The sequence below is a fragment of the Salvelinus alpinus genome, chromosome 6 (genome assembly GCF_045679555.1).
Source record: "Salvelinus alpinus chromosome 6, SLU_Salpinus.1, whole genome shotgun sequence".
Lineage (NCBI taxonomy): Eukaryota > Metazoa > Chordata > Actinopteri > Salmoniformes > Salmonidae > Salvelinus > Salvelinus alpinus.
Window position 1 is genome coordinate 73459314 of NC_092091.1, and position 13270 is coordinate 73472583.

The window sequence follows — 13270 nt, forward strand, 5'->3', positions numbered from 1 at the left end:
TATGAGGTCAGTACAGTAGACACAACATGAGGTCAGGACATTAGACACAACATGAGGTCTGTACATTAGACACAACATGAGGTCAGTACAGTAGACACAACATGAGGTCAGTACATTAGACACAACATGAGGTCAGGACATTAGACACAACATGAGGTCAGGACATTAGACACAACATGAGGTCAGGACATTAGACACAAAAAGAGATCAGTACATTAGAAACACAACATAAGGTCAGTACATTAGACAAAACATGAGGCCTGTGCAGTAGACGGAAATTGAGGTTATACAGTTTCTCCTGATAAGAAAGTCCTCTGTTCTCAGGAATCAGCTATAAAGATAAACTGGTGCAGAAATTGTCCCAACCTCAACCTCTATGTTACACTTGTATTATCTTCCTCTCTACAGTTGCCTTTTATTCTGTGGATGATATCATAAACAGTTAGTTAAAGACTCAGAGACAGAAACAGCAGAGACAGAAAGAGACACAGACAGAGAGACAACAATAGTACCAGAACCTGAGTACAGACAGAAAACACAGTACGTTTTTGGATATGTCTGAGGTCATCTCTGCTGAGCCAGATATGACCAAGAAGGTAAAGTTTGACAGAGGTGAGATGAAGGAGAAGATTGTGGTTATCTATGTCAGTGCAGACACCCTGAGAGACGGTGAGACCAGCACCAAGAGAGAAGAGACAGAGGACACTGCTCCTAATAATGGACCAGGAGACCAGCACTCAGGTAACACACACACACACACACACACACACACACACACACACACACACACACACACACACACACACACACACACACACACACACACACACACACACACACACACACACACACACACACACACACACACACACACACACACACACACACACACACACACACACACACACACAACATGAGGTCAGTATAGTAGACAAAACATGAGTTCCGTACATTATACACAACATGAGGTCAGTATAGTAGACACAACATGAGGTCAGGACATTAGACACAACATGAGGTCAGGACATTAGACACAACATGAGGTCAGGACATTAGACACAACATGAGGTCAGTACATTAGACACAACATGAGGTCAGTATAGTAGACACAACATGAGGTCAGGACATTAGACACAACATGAGGTCAGTACAGTAGACACAACATGAGGTCAGGACATTAGACACAACATGAGGTCAGGACATTAGACACAACATGAGGTCAGGACATTAGACACAACATGAGGTCAGTACATTAGACACAACATGAGGTCAGTATAGTAGACACAACATGAGGTCAGGACATTAGACACAACATGAGGTCAGGACATTAGACACAACATGAGGTCAGTACATTAGACACAACATGAGGCCTGTGCAGTAGACGGAAATTGAGGTTATACAGTTTCTCCTGATAAGAAAGTCCTCTGTTCTCAGGAATCAGCTATAAAGATAAACTGGTGCAGTAATTGTCCCAACCTCAACCTCTATGTTACACTTTTATTATCTTCCTCTCTACATTTCCCTTTTATTCTGTGGATGATATCATAAACCACTTTCTCACACATCCAGTTGAGTTTGCTGTCACATGACATGTTATTCCATGACTTTAGAGGACTCTGATCTTCGTGTATCTCAGCACAGTCCTCGTCCCCAGTAGGACCTGCATTATCAGGCTGTTTGGCATACCAGTACCTAAAGGGTTAACAACAGTCAGATATCATGGTTATTACCAGTACCTACAGGGTTAAAAACAGTCAGATATCATGGTTAATACCAGTACCTACAGGGTTAAAAACAGCAGGATTTCATGGTTAATACCAGTACCTACAGGGTTAAAAACAGTCAGATATCAAGGTTAATACCCGTACGTACAGTGTTAAAAACAGCAGGATTTCATGGTTAATACCAGTACCTACAGGGTTAACAACAGTCAGATATCATGGTTAATACCAGTACCTACAGGGTTAAAACAGTCAGATATCATGGTTAATACCAGTACCTACAGGGTTAAAACAGTCAGATATCATGGTTAATACCAGTAGCTACAGGGTTAAAAACAGTCAGACATCACATCATAATACTAAATAATATGTCGACATCTTATAGTTAACTGTGTTGACTGCTATCATCAATGTCAGTAACCTGCATAGAAAAAGGTTGAATGGAGCCTCCAGATTAGTTATCATCTCTCACCTTGTGGTCAGTGGGGTGCCGTCCACCCATTTCCAGGTCCCCTCCTTAACAGAGTCAGTCAGACCAATCCAGACTCTCTTCTTGAGGTTGAAGAGAAATGTCTGTTGTTGAGAAAGATAAATTAGCAGACGTATATGTTTGATCATATCTACCCCCTGCACACCCATTTCCTCTCCGTCTCACCTGTTCCTCTCTGCTGTTTATGATCACCAGGTCTGCTCCTCTCTCCAGACAGGCCTCTCTGCTCTCCTTCCAGGTTTTAGTCTCAGTAGACAGGAAGTACCAACTGGATGCAAACTTCTTCCAGCCTTCAGGACAGGTTTGAAAATATTGATGAACATACGAATTTCCTTCAATTTATCACACTGGACACTTAATGAAAGAACACAGAATGATGATTAGTTGTGTGGGATTAATGATAATGTATTACTGTAGGTTTACTCACTGAGATTGCTAAGCCTCCAGTTAAGAAACTCTCTCTCAGTCTGTAGCTGGTCTCTCTCTTTAGTCATGGTGTTGTAACTGGTCTTTAGCTGGTCTCTCTCTTTAGTCAGGGTGTTGTAACTGGTCTGTAGCTGGTCTCTCTCTTTAGTCAGGTTGTTGTAGCTGGTCTGTAGCTGTTCTATCTCTGCAGATGAGTTGGTCTTATAGGCTATGAAGCTCTTAGAGACCCCATCATCTGTTATAACAACAACAAAGTGTATCAATAAAATAGATAATCTGGTGAATTGTAAGTGAATGCTGGTGAAATGTAGGAATTGTAACTTAAGACTTACAGTAGACAGACAGGCCTATGATCCCAGCCAGTAGGAGAACACACAGCAGCCCCAGACACACTGCAGCAACTCTGGAGGATCTCTTCTCTGAGCTATCAGGTTCTGTGGACACAGGTACTGTACATAGCATCAATGAGACACAATAACACTTTTAAAGTGATGTTTTCTCACCCCATCTCTCTTCCTGTTGAGGGGGACTTGTTGTTGTTAAAGATACAGCTTCTCACATTAACATGAAATATAGTGACCAGTTAGTTATCTCCTAGCCTTGCTAACGTTAGCCAGCTAGCTAGTGTTAGTAGAATTCATATGTTTAGGACATTCGTAACATATACAAATTGTAATTCGTAACATGTGTCATGACGTTGGGTTGGGGGTAGGTTTACGACAGTCATAAATACCTCTTTCCCCCTTTTTCTCTCTCCCCACTATAACTGATGTGACATAAGGAAACCCATGGGTTAACATAGAGATTCTGGGTAACATCAGAAGTTGGGGGAAATTAACTATATTCTGGTAATCCAACCCACTGTACATATGCGGTGGTACTTAAGGTATATTATGTCAGTTCGGTTGCCCTCTGACACATTTTCATCAATGATAGAATGACAAACGCTACTGTGAAAAGTCTAAACGTCAGAGGTATCGGATTCACATGGAATTGTTGTTTAATTCAAATGTTTGAATATGACATTGTTTGTGAAGAGGTGAAATGTAATTTTACCTTCCAAATGAATTTTACCTTCCAAACCCCTGTGAAGAGACCTGGGTAATAGACTTTTCAGACACACCCCTCTACCTCCACTATATAAAGCCAGTGACAAAAATGTAACTTCCTGTTCCGGGTACATTTTGGATGACGATCCGATGTCAAGATGGTTCAGACAATAACTACAGAACTAGGCCAACATCAGCATGGACTTTGATTGTGAATGGTATGAACTTTGAACTCGTGTTCACTACAGAAGTGATATCTCCTAGCCGTTGAGTTGGCAACAGCTGCTACAAACGCAGGTTAGGAAGGACAGTCCGAGTATCCCGTCTTCCACACACAACGTTACTACAAAGTATCCCGTGACAACCAGAGACATTCTCCAAAGGACAGAGGACTCGGGTTGGCGATACGTTCTTCCATCTACCACCAACCTACTGAAGCGCAGCTCAGAGTAAATATGTATTGCATTTTCTTTCTCAAATGGGCGGTAATTTAGAATGCATCAGATACTGCATCAGATACACAGCTCGCCTATGTTCCAATCTCCCGCTCTTTCACTAAGACTCAGCCCATTCCCTTTGTGTAACAAGCTGTCATATCTATTCCGCCCGCTAGGGACGTTTTCTGTATGACGTAATTTGTGATCAAGTTATGATTTAATTGTATATGTGTGATTCTGTGTGATTAGTTAGGTATTTAGTAAATAAATAATTAAACCCAATTTTGTATTGCTGATTCAACTTGTTAGCCAGGATTCTTGCAGACAATCAAGGACTTACAACTTTCAGATGAGACTGAATATAATGACGATTAATGTGACGGCTATTTAGTAAAATATTACAAAATCTTTAAGAGTTTATTCGAAAGATAACAGCTCTATAAATATTATTTCGTGGTGTCCCTCTCTAGTTAATTAATATTTACATGATTAGTTCAATCAGGTAATATTAATTACGGAGAAATAATTTTATAGAATAGCATGTCATAGCAATCAATCTGGCATAGTCAAAGACACGACACATGTCATACAAAATGTAAATAGTAACATCATAGAAATTGTAATTTGTAACATACAATATGAATCATGGTGTCACGCCCTGAACTTAGAGATCCTTTTTATGTCTCTATTTGGTTTGGTCAGGGTGTGATTTGGGGTGGGCATTCTATATTTTTGTTTTCTATGATTTTGTATTTTTATGTTTTGGCCGGGTATGGTTCTCAATCAGGGACAGCTGTCTATCATGGTCTCTGATTGGGAACCAAACTTAGGTAGCCCTTTTCCCTCCTTTCTTGGTGGGAAGTTAACTTTGTTTGTGGCACATAGCCCTTACGGTTGTTTTGTATTGTTTATTGTTTTTTGTCGGCGTCTGTAACGAACGTCGTCGGGAGAAGGAGAAGAGGACCAAGGTGCAGCATGGTAAGTGTTCATATTTTAATCAATCAACTGAACACTGAACAAAACAACAAAAACGACAAACGAACAGTTCTGTAAGGTGACGATACACAAAACAGAAAACAACTACCCACAAACACAGGTGGGAACAGGCTACCTAAGTATGGTTCTCAATCAGAGACAACGATAGACAGCTGCCTCTGATTGGGAACCATACCAGGCCAAACACATAGAAATACAAAACAAGGACAACATAGAACACCAGACATAGAATGCCCACCCAAACTCACGCTCTGACCAACCAAAATAGAGACATAAAAAGGATCTCTAAGGTCAGGGCGTGACAGCGGCATCCTAAATAAAAGGAATATGTACGCTCACCACGCTGCGCTTTGGTCCTCTTCATTCGACGGCCGTGACACATGGACATCCACAAATTGATACATATCATATGAAACCTATCATATTACACTAAATGGAGTGACTCGGATTTACGTACAGAATAATAAGAAATGCAATGAGACCAGATGGAAATACACAGTAGCAATTTGCATTGGACTTTATGAACATGAAAATGAATGTTTCAGCAGTTAGTGTACATCCTAAAATACAGAGCTTCGAACATTTCAGAACATTTAACCTCTAGTCTTAAAGGAACAACGTTTCCTTTAGGAGATGTAGTATTTAGCGTTTCATGTGTCCTTTTCCACAAGTATATCAATTCAAAAGCTTCCCTTGTGAAGTAAGACCTATATTTGGAAGACACATTGTATTCTGTTTTTGAATATTAATAATCTGTTTGTTACAGTTTATTTTACTCAGTTGAATTTTGAAGCCTTGGAGCATGGGGCATCAGCCAACCTCATCACATTAACATAGGCACAATTGTTTATGCGGCAAGTGGAAGGATAATAACCATTAGTTTAAACTTCCACGTGTGTGTCTCTATGACTACGGTGTATTTACCAGTGTTCTGAGATTCAGGTTGTTTATCTATGGTCCTGTTCACAGTATCCTGTCCACAGCTCTTCCTGTCTACATTAGCATAAATATCCTCAGACTGCTCCATATAAAGGCTAATTCTAATTGCCCCCTTAAAATATACTTTGGTACTTTATGTATCTACACACAGTACAACAGACAGTATATTATGTTTTATATCCTGTTAAACAGCTGCTTTAGCTTAACAGTCTGTTGTGTCTGAGAACGTACAGTGTTACAGGTGTAGGGAGGACTTCACACCTTAACCAGTGGTTTGAGCAGACAGCAACCTCCAGGAAGAGACACAACAGCAGATAGACACCATGATGAGTGTGTGGATATGTAGCAGGCAGGTCCACTGGTGTATGGTGCATTGTGTTGCCGTTGGTAACCTACACGTTGTCCCTTGTACAGTGAAGGTTGTGAGTCATTCTCACCTTCTATTAGCATTGCTTTTGTGTGAGTGAGTTTCCTCTCAGTAATGTTCTGCCCTCTGTGTGGGTCCAGGTAACACTGTTTAAAGTATCCAATCACATTTAATCAGGAAGCTGGTAGACCTTGTTAAAACTTCTTATGGCTGCAGGGGCAGTATTGAGTAGCTTGGATGAAAAGGTGCCAAGAGGTGCCCAGAGTAAACTGCCTGCTCCTCAGTCCCAGTTGCTAATATATGCATATTAATATTAGTATTGGATAGAAAACACTGACGTTTCTAAAACTGTTTGAATGATGTCTGTGAGTATAACATAACACATATGGCAGGCAAAAACCTGAGAAAAAAATCCAACCAGGAACTCATCGCCTATCAAATACACAGTGAGATATGGGTCAGTTTGCACTTCCTACGGCTTCCACTAGATGTCAACAGTCTGTAGAACCTTGGCTGATGCCTCTACTGTGAAGTGGGGCCGAAGGAGACGGGAATGAGTAAGGTCTATCATGAGCTGACCATGCTCTGACCATGCACGTTCACATGAGAGGGAGCTCTGTTCCATCGCACTTCTGAAGACAATGGAATTCTCCGGTTGGAACATTATTGAAAATGTATGTTAAAAACATCCTAAAGATTGATTCAATACATCGTTTGACATGTTTCTACTGACTGTTACGAAAATTTTGGACATTTCGTCTGCTTTTAGTGAACGCACTTCCTGACTTTGGATTTGTTTACCAAACACGCTAACAAAAATAGCTATTTGGACATAAATTATGGACATTATCGAACAAAACAAACATTTCTTGTGGAAGTGGGAGTCCTGGGAGTGCATTCCAACGAAGATCAGCAAAGGTAAGTGAAGATTTATAATGCTATTTATGAGTTTTGTTGACTGCACAATTTGGCGGGTAACTGTATGGCTTCCTTTTGTGGCTGAACGCTGTTCTCAGATTATTGAATATTGTGCTTTTGCCGTAAAGCTTTTTGAAATCTGACACAACATGTATCTTTCATCAAAGTTTATGATGAGTATTTCTGTTATTTGATGTGGCTCTCTGCAATTTTCCGGATATTTTGGAGGCATTTCTGAACATGGCGCCAATGTAAACTGAGGTTTTTGGATTTAAATATGAACTTTATCGAACAAAACATATACAGTGGGGAGAACAAGTATTTGATACACTGCCGATTTTGCAGGTTTTCCTACTTACACAGCATGTAGAGGTCTGTAATTTTTATCATAGGTACACTTCAACTGTGAGAGGCGGAATCTAAAACAAAAATCCAGAAAATCACATTGTATGATTTTTAAGTAATTAATTTGCATTTTATTGCATGACATAAGTATTTGATCACCTACCAACCAGTAAGAATTCCGGCTCTCACAGACCTGTTAGTTTTACTTTAAGAAGCCCTCCTGTTCTCCACTCATTACCTGTATTAACTGCACCTGTTTGAACTCATTACCTGTATAAAAGACACCTGTCCACACACTCAATCAAACAGACTCCAACCTCTCCACAATGGCCAAGACCAGAAAGCTGTGTAAGGACATCAGGGATAAAATTGTAGACCTGCACAAGGCTGGGATGGGCTACAGGACAATAGGCAAGCAGCTTGGTGAGAAGGCAACAACTGTTGGCGCAATTATTAGAAAATGGAAGAAGTTCAAGATGACGGTCAATCACCCTCGGTCTGGGGCTCCATGCAAGATCTCACCTCGTGGGGCATCAATGATCATGAGGAAGGTGAGGGATCAGCCCAGAACTACACGGCAGGACCTGGTCAATGACCTGAAGAGAGCTGGGACCACAGTCTCAAAGAAAACCATTAGTAACACATTACGCCGTCATGGATTAAAATACTGCAGCGCACGCAAGGTCCCCCTGCTCAAGCCAGCGCATGTCCAGGCCCGTCTGAAGTTTGCCAATGACCATCTGGATGATCCACAGGAGGAATGGGTGAAGGTCATGTGGTCTGATGAGACAAAAATAGAGCTTTTTGGTCTAAACTCCACTCGCCGTGTTTGGAGGAAGAAGAAGGATGAGTACAGCCCCAAGAACACCATCCCAATCGTGAAGCATGGAGGTGGAAACATCATTCTTTGGGGATGCTTTTCTGCAAAGGGGACAGGACGACTGCACCGTATTGAGGGGAGGATGAATGGGGCCATGTATCGCGAGATCTTGGCCAACAACCTCCTTCCCTCAGTAAGAGCATTGAAGATGGGTCGTGGCTGGGTCTTCCAGCATGACAACGACCCGCAACACACAGCCAGGGCAACTAAGGAGTGGCTCCGTAAGAAGCATCTCAAGGTCCCGGAGTGGCCTAGCCAGTCTCCAGATCTGAACCCAATAGAAAATCTTTGGAGGGAGCTGAAAGTCCGTATTGCCCAGCGACAGCCCCGAAACCTGAAGGATCTGGAGAAGGTCTGTATGGAGGAGTGGGCCAAAATCCCTGCTGCAGTGTGTGCAAACCTGGTCAAGAACTACAGGAAACGTATGATCTCTGTAATTGCAAACAAAGGTTTCTGTACTAAATATTAAGTTCTGCTTTTCTGATGTATCAAATACTTATGTCATGCAATAAAATGCTAATTAATTACTTAAAAATCATACAATGTGATTTTCTGGATTTTTGTTTTAGATTCCGTCTCTCACAGTTGAAGTGTACCTATGATAAAAATGACAGACCTCTACATGCTTTGTAAGTAGGAAAACCTGCAAAATCGGCAGTGTATCAAATACTTGTTCTCCCCACTGTATGTATTTTGTAACATGAAGTCCTATGAGTGTCATCTGATGAAGATCATCAAAGGTTAGTGATTAATGTTATCTCTATTTCTGCTTTTTGTGACTCCTGTCTTTGGCTGTATAAATGGCTGTGTTTTTCTGTGATTTTGCGGTGACCTAACATAATCGTTTGTGGTGCTTTCGCTGTAAAGCCTTTTTGAAATCGGACACTGTGGTGGGATTAACAAGAAGTGTATCTTTAAAATGGTGTGAAATACTTGTATGCTTGAGGAATTTTAATTATGAGATTTCTGTTGTTTGAATTTGGCGCCCTGCACTTTCACTGGCTGTTGTCATATCGATCCCGTTAACGGGATTGCAGCCATAAGAAGTTTTAAAGAATATTGTTCCTTCATTTACTAATCTGTGCTTTGTTATTCTTATTATTAAAGTGATGAGCATAGGTGGGGCGGCAGCGTAGCCTAGTGGTTAGAGCATTGGACTAGTAACCGGAAAGGTTGCAAGATCAAATCCCTGAGCCGACAAGGTACAAAATCTGTCGTTCTGCCCCTGGACAAGGCAGTTACACCGTCATTGAAAATAAGAATTTGTTCTTAACTGACTTGCCTAGTTAAATAAAGGTAAAATAATTGGTCCCACTTTTTTGGGAAAATCACATGACATTTTTCTAATAAAACTAATGAAGAATAATTTTAGAGAGTACAGTATGTCTACATACTCTCCTCTAAATCTAAAAAGAACAATTATTTGTCTTATTTTTTCTCTCTTCTTTATTCTATTAATTTTCTTCTTCCTCCTCTATGTCTCTCTCTGACACTAAGGCTCTATCTCAATTAGTCTCTCCCCTCCTCCGATCTCCTCTCCTCCGTGTCACTGTATCCAACGATCAACATAGTCATTTCTACCAGCTAGCTAATGTTAGTAGAATTCATATGTTTAGGATGTTCATATGTTTATTGTATGTTTTTGCAAATTTGTAACATATCATACACATTGTAATTTGTAACATATCATACAAAATGGATGATGGGCATCCACAATTTGATACATACCATATGAAAGGTAATATATCATATTAAAATGGAGTGTCTCTGATTTACGTACGGAATAATACAAAATGTTTTGAGACTAGGTTGGACTTATCAGCATAGTAATTACTAGACTACCAGAAAAACACTGAGAGAGAGAGCTTCCAATCATGTAAAAATATATGTTTTGACTCATGGATGTCATTCCATGAGAACTGTAGATGTATTATAGAAGCCAAGTACTATTTGCATTTGAAAATGTAATGGAAAGAGAGACAAAATGTGTTGATAATGGTATGCTCATCTTTGACAGTGTCTTTAAAGCTGTAAAAACATAGGACTATGTCTATAAATGAGGAGGATGTTTGTATTACAGTGTCTGACTGTCTGGATCTCTGTGTTGTTTAGGTACTGGTGGACAGGACATGCTGTAAAAACATAGGACTAGATGACCCTGTAAAGACATGGAATGATGATCAATATCATAACTGGATCTGTGAGAAAGTGGTGTAACAATAACCTACTATGACGAAGTCCTCTCTCTCTCTCTCTCTCTCTCTCTCTCTCTCTCTCTCTCTCTCTCTCTCTCTCTCTCTCTCTCTCTCTCTCTCTCTCTCTCTCTCTCTCTCTCTCTCATATGTTGATGGTTGGATACAGTACTGAATGGTTCAGTGATGATTCCACCTAGTGGTTAACATGAGAGAGTAACTCACATAGAGGTGAAATAGTGCTATTACAGACTTGTCTATGGGCTAGGGGAGACTTGTCTACAATCCTAGGGGAGGTGCCTTGGACCTTCTCCTATAATAGGGTTGAGTGTGTTTTACCTGAGTGCTGGTCTCCTGGTCCATTATTAGGAGCAGTGTCTGCTGTCTCTTCTCTCTTGGTGCTGGTCTCACCGTCTCTCAGGGTGTCTGCACTGACGTAGATATCCACAATCCTCTCCTCCATCTCACCTCTGTTAAACTTGACCTTCTTGTTCATATCTGGTTCAGCATAGATGACCTTTGACATCTTTAACAATGCCTGTTTCTTTCTTTCCATGTAGGTCAACTATACATTAAGTCTCTGCTTCTAGAATTAATGTGATGGTCTTCCAACATGGCAACCAGGAGATGTTGTATGTCAACTGCAAGCCCTCTATACGTTAAGTCTCTGCTTCTACTGATATCTCTGTCTCTGAGTCATCTGTGTGTCTCTGTCTGTGTGACTGCTGTAGGTGTTAACTATAAGGAAGTATCAACATAATGACACAGTAGTTATTAATTTAAAAAATAGAATACGTTTGCATGCTTGTGTCCGTGCTTGCGTGCTTGTGTATGTGTGTGTGTGTGTGAGAGAGATTGTTACAGTGGTTAAATCATTCCATGTCTCTACATGGTCATCTTGTCCAGAGTACATCTCAACACAGTCCTCCTGCCCAGGGAATGGGACTTGCTATTTGTGATGATGGACAGGACACTATTATACCAGGAAGATATAGATCATAGAGGGGAAGTGGACAACAAAGGCTAGTTGTTAACATATATTACATATCATATGTAACAGCCCCAAGATAATTCAGGGAGTTTCCAGAACTCCTCCTTCCTTTCACCTTTCTGCTGATTTGGACCCTCTGTTTACTCCCAAATATACATCAACATGTTCAGGAGGTCCAGGACTACAAACATGGGTCATTATAATGTCCATACAATATATTTGACACTACAAACCTGTCCAAGTGGATATTGAGGGTGGGTAGTCTTAACCGGTGAGGATGAGATGACAACAGTAACCACCAGGGCTCTCCTCTACATTTACCTTTTAGTTATTTATCAGACGCTCTTATCCAGAGAGACTTACAGGACCAATTAGGGTTAAGTGCCTTGCTCAAGGGCACATCAACAGATTTTTCACGTAGTCGGCTCAGGATTTCGATGCAGCACCCTTCGGTTACTGGCCAATCAATCTTAACCGCTAGACAACTTGCCTCCCTCTCTCTTAATGAACCTGATTGGTCGAGGAGATTTTGAGTGACAGCTGGTTGAATGACAGAAAAGGTCCACTTCACTTCCCTCTTTTGGGACCCATATGGAGGAACAACAATCAAATATGAGCATTTGATATTGTGCTTATATGTAATTTGACAACAGACTGACTTTCAAAGATTATTAGGAGAACACACAGCAGCCCCAGACACACTGCAGCAACTCCAGAGGGTCTCTTCCACCACTGAACATGTACTGAATCACACATTATTAAAGATCTTTGGTAATGTGTTTTACTGTATCATCCAGGATTGAGACAAATAAAGCTAGAGTACTACAGGATAAGCTCACTTGTTTAATATATTGTGTGTGTGTGTGTGTGTGTGTGTGTGTGTGTGTGTGTGTGTGTGTGTGTGTGTGTGTGTGTGTGTGTGTGTGTGTGTGTGTGCGTGCGTGCGTGCGTGCGTGCGTGCGTGTTCGTGTAATCTTACCTGAAGCAACAACTCCATCTCTTGGACTGGGCTTGAAGGCTCCTACGTTGCCATATAACTGGCCATCGATGTCTGTGTTCTTCATTGCATTAGATTTGTTGTCTTCAAATCCATCTGTGTTTTCATAGACTCCTTCTGACATCTTACAATTGTGCTCAAATACAGTAACTTCTACTTCTAACCTCAACTCTAATGTACGTCTGTAGCTGTGTCTTCTCCCTGCACTGTCCTGCGTCTGTGTGACTTTAAGTAGTGAAACTCTTTATCAGTCAACCAAAGTGTGAGTTCAACACAACACAATCAGCAAGCCACCACGTGACTTGCACCAGCCTTAGTTTGATAATATACTACACGATATGGCTCTATATCATGCCATATGATGAATGTGTGATTTCACAGGGTCCCAAATCTGGATGTGCTAAAATTAATTGGGATCCTGTTAATTCACAGGATATATACTACATATATCTTGACTGAGTTTACAACACCCCCAGCCTTCAAATGGAGAACACATTATGGCTCTCACTCTGTGACTGGTAG

At 40.9% G+C, this 13270-nt stretch overlaps 1 protein-coding gene across 1 annotated transcript in view; it reads right to left on the reverse strand.

Moving 5' to 3' along the window:
* Positions 1–12961, reverse strand: part of LOC139579350 (CD209 antigen-like protein E) — a 90670-nt gene extending 77709 nt beyond the window's left edge. Inside the window, exons 1-4 of the mRNA XM_071407922.1 lie at positions 12731–12961; positions 2970–3071; positions 2639–2872; positions 2377–2501 (exon numbers count right to left, since the gene is read on the reverse strand). Coding sequence (XP_071264023.1) covers positions 2377–2501; positions 2639–2872; positions 2970–3071; positions 12731–12872 — 603 coding nt within the window. The 5' untranslated portion in view covers positions 12873–12961. The remainder of the gene's footprint in view (positions 1–2376; positions 2502–2638; positions 2873–2969; positions 3072–12730) is intronic.
* Between the last annotated feature and the right edge of the window lie 309 nt (positions 12962–13270).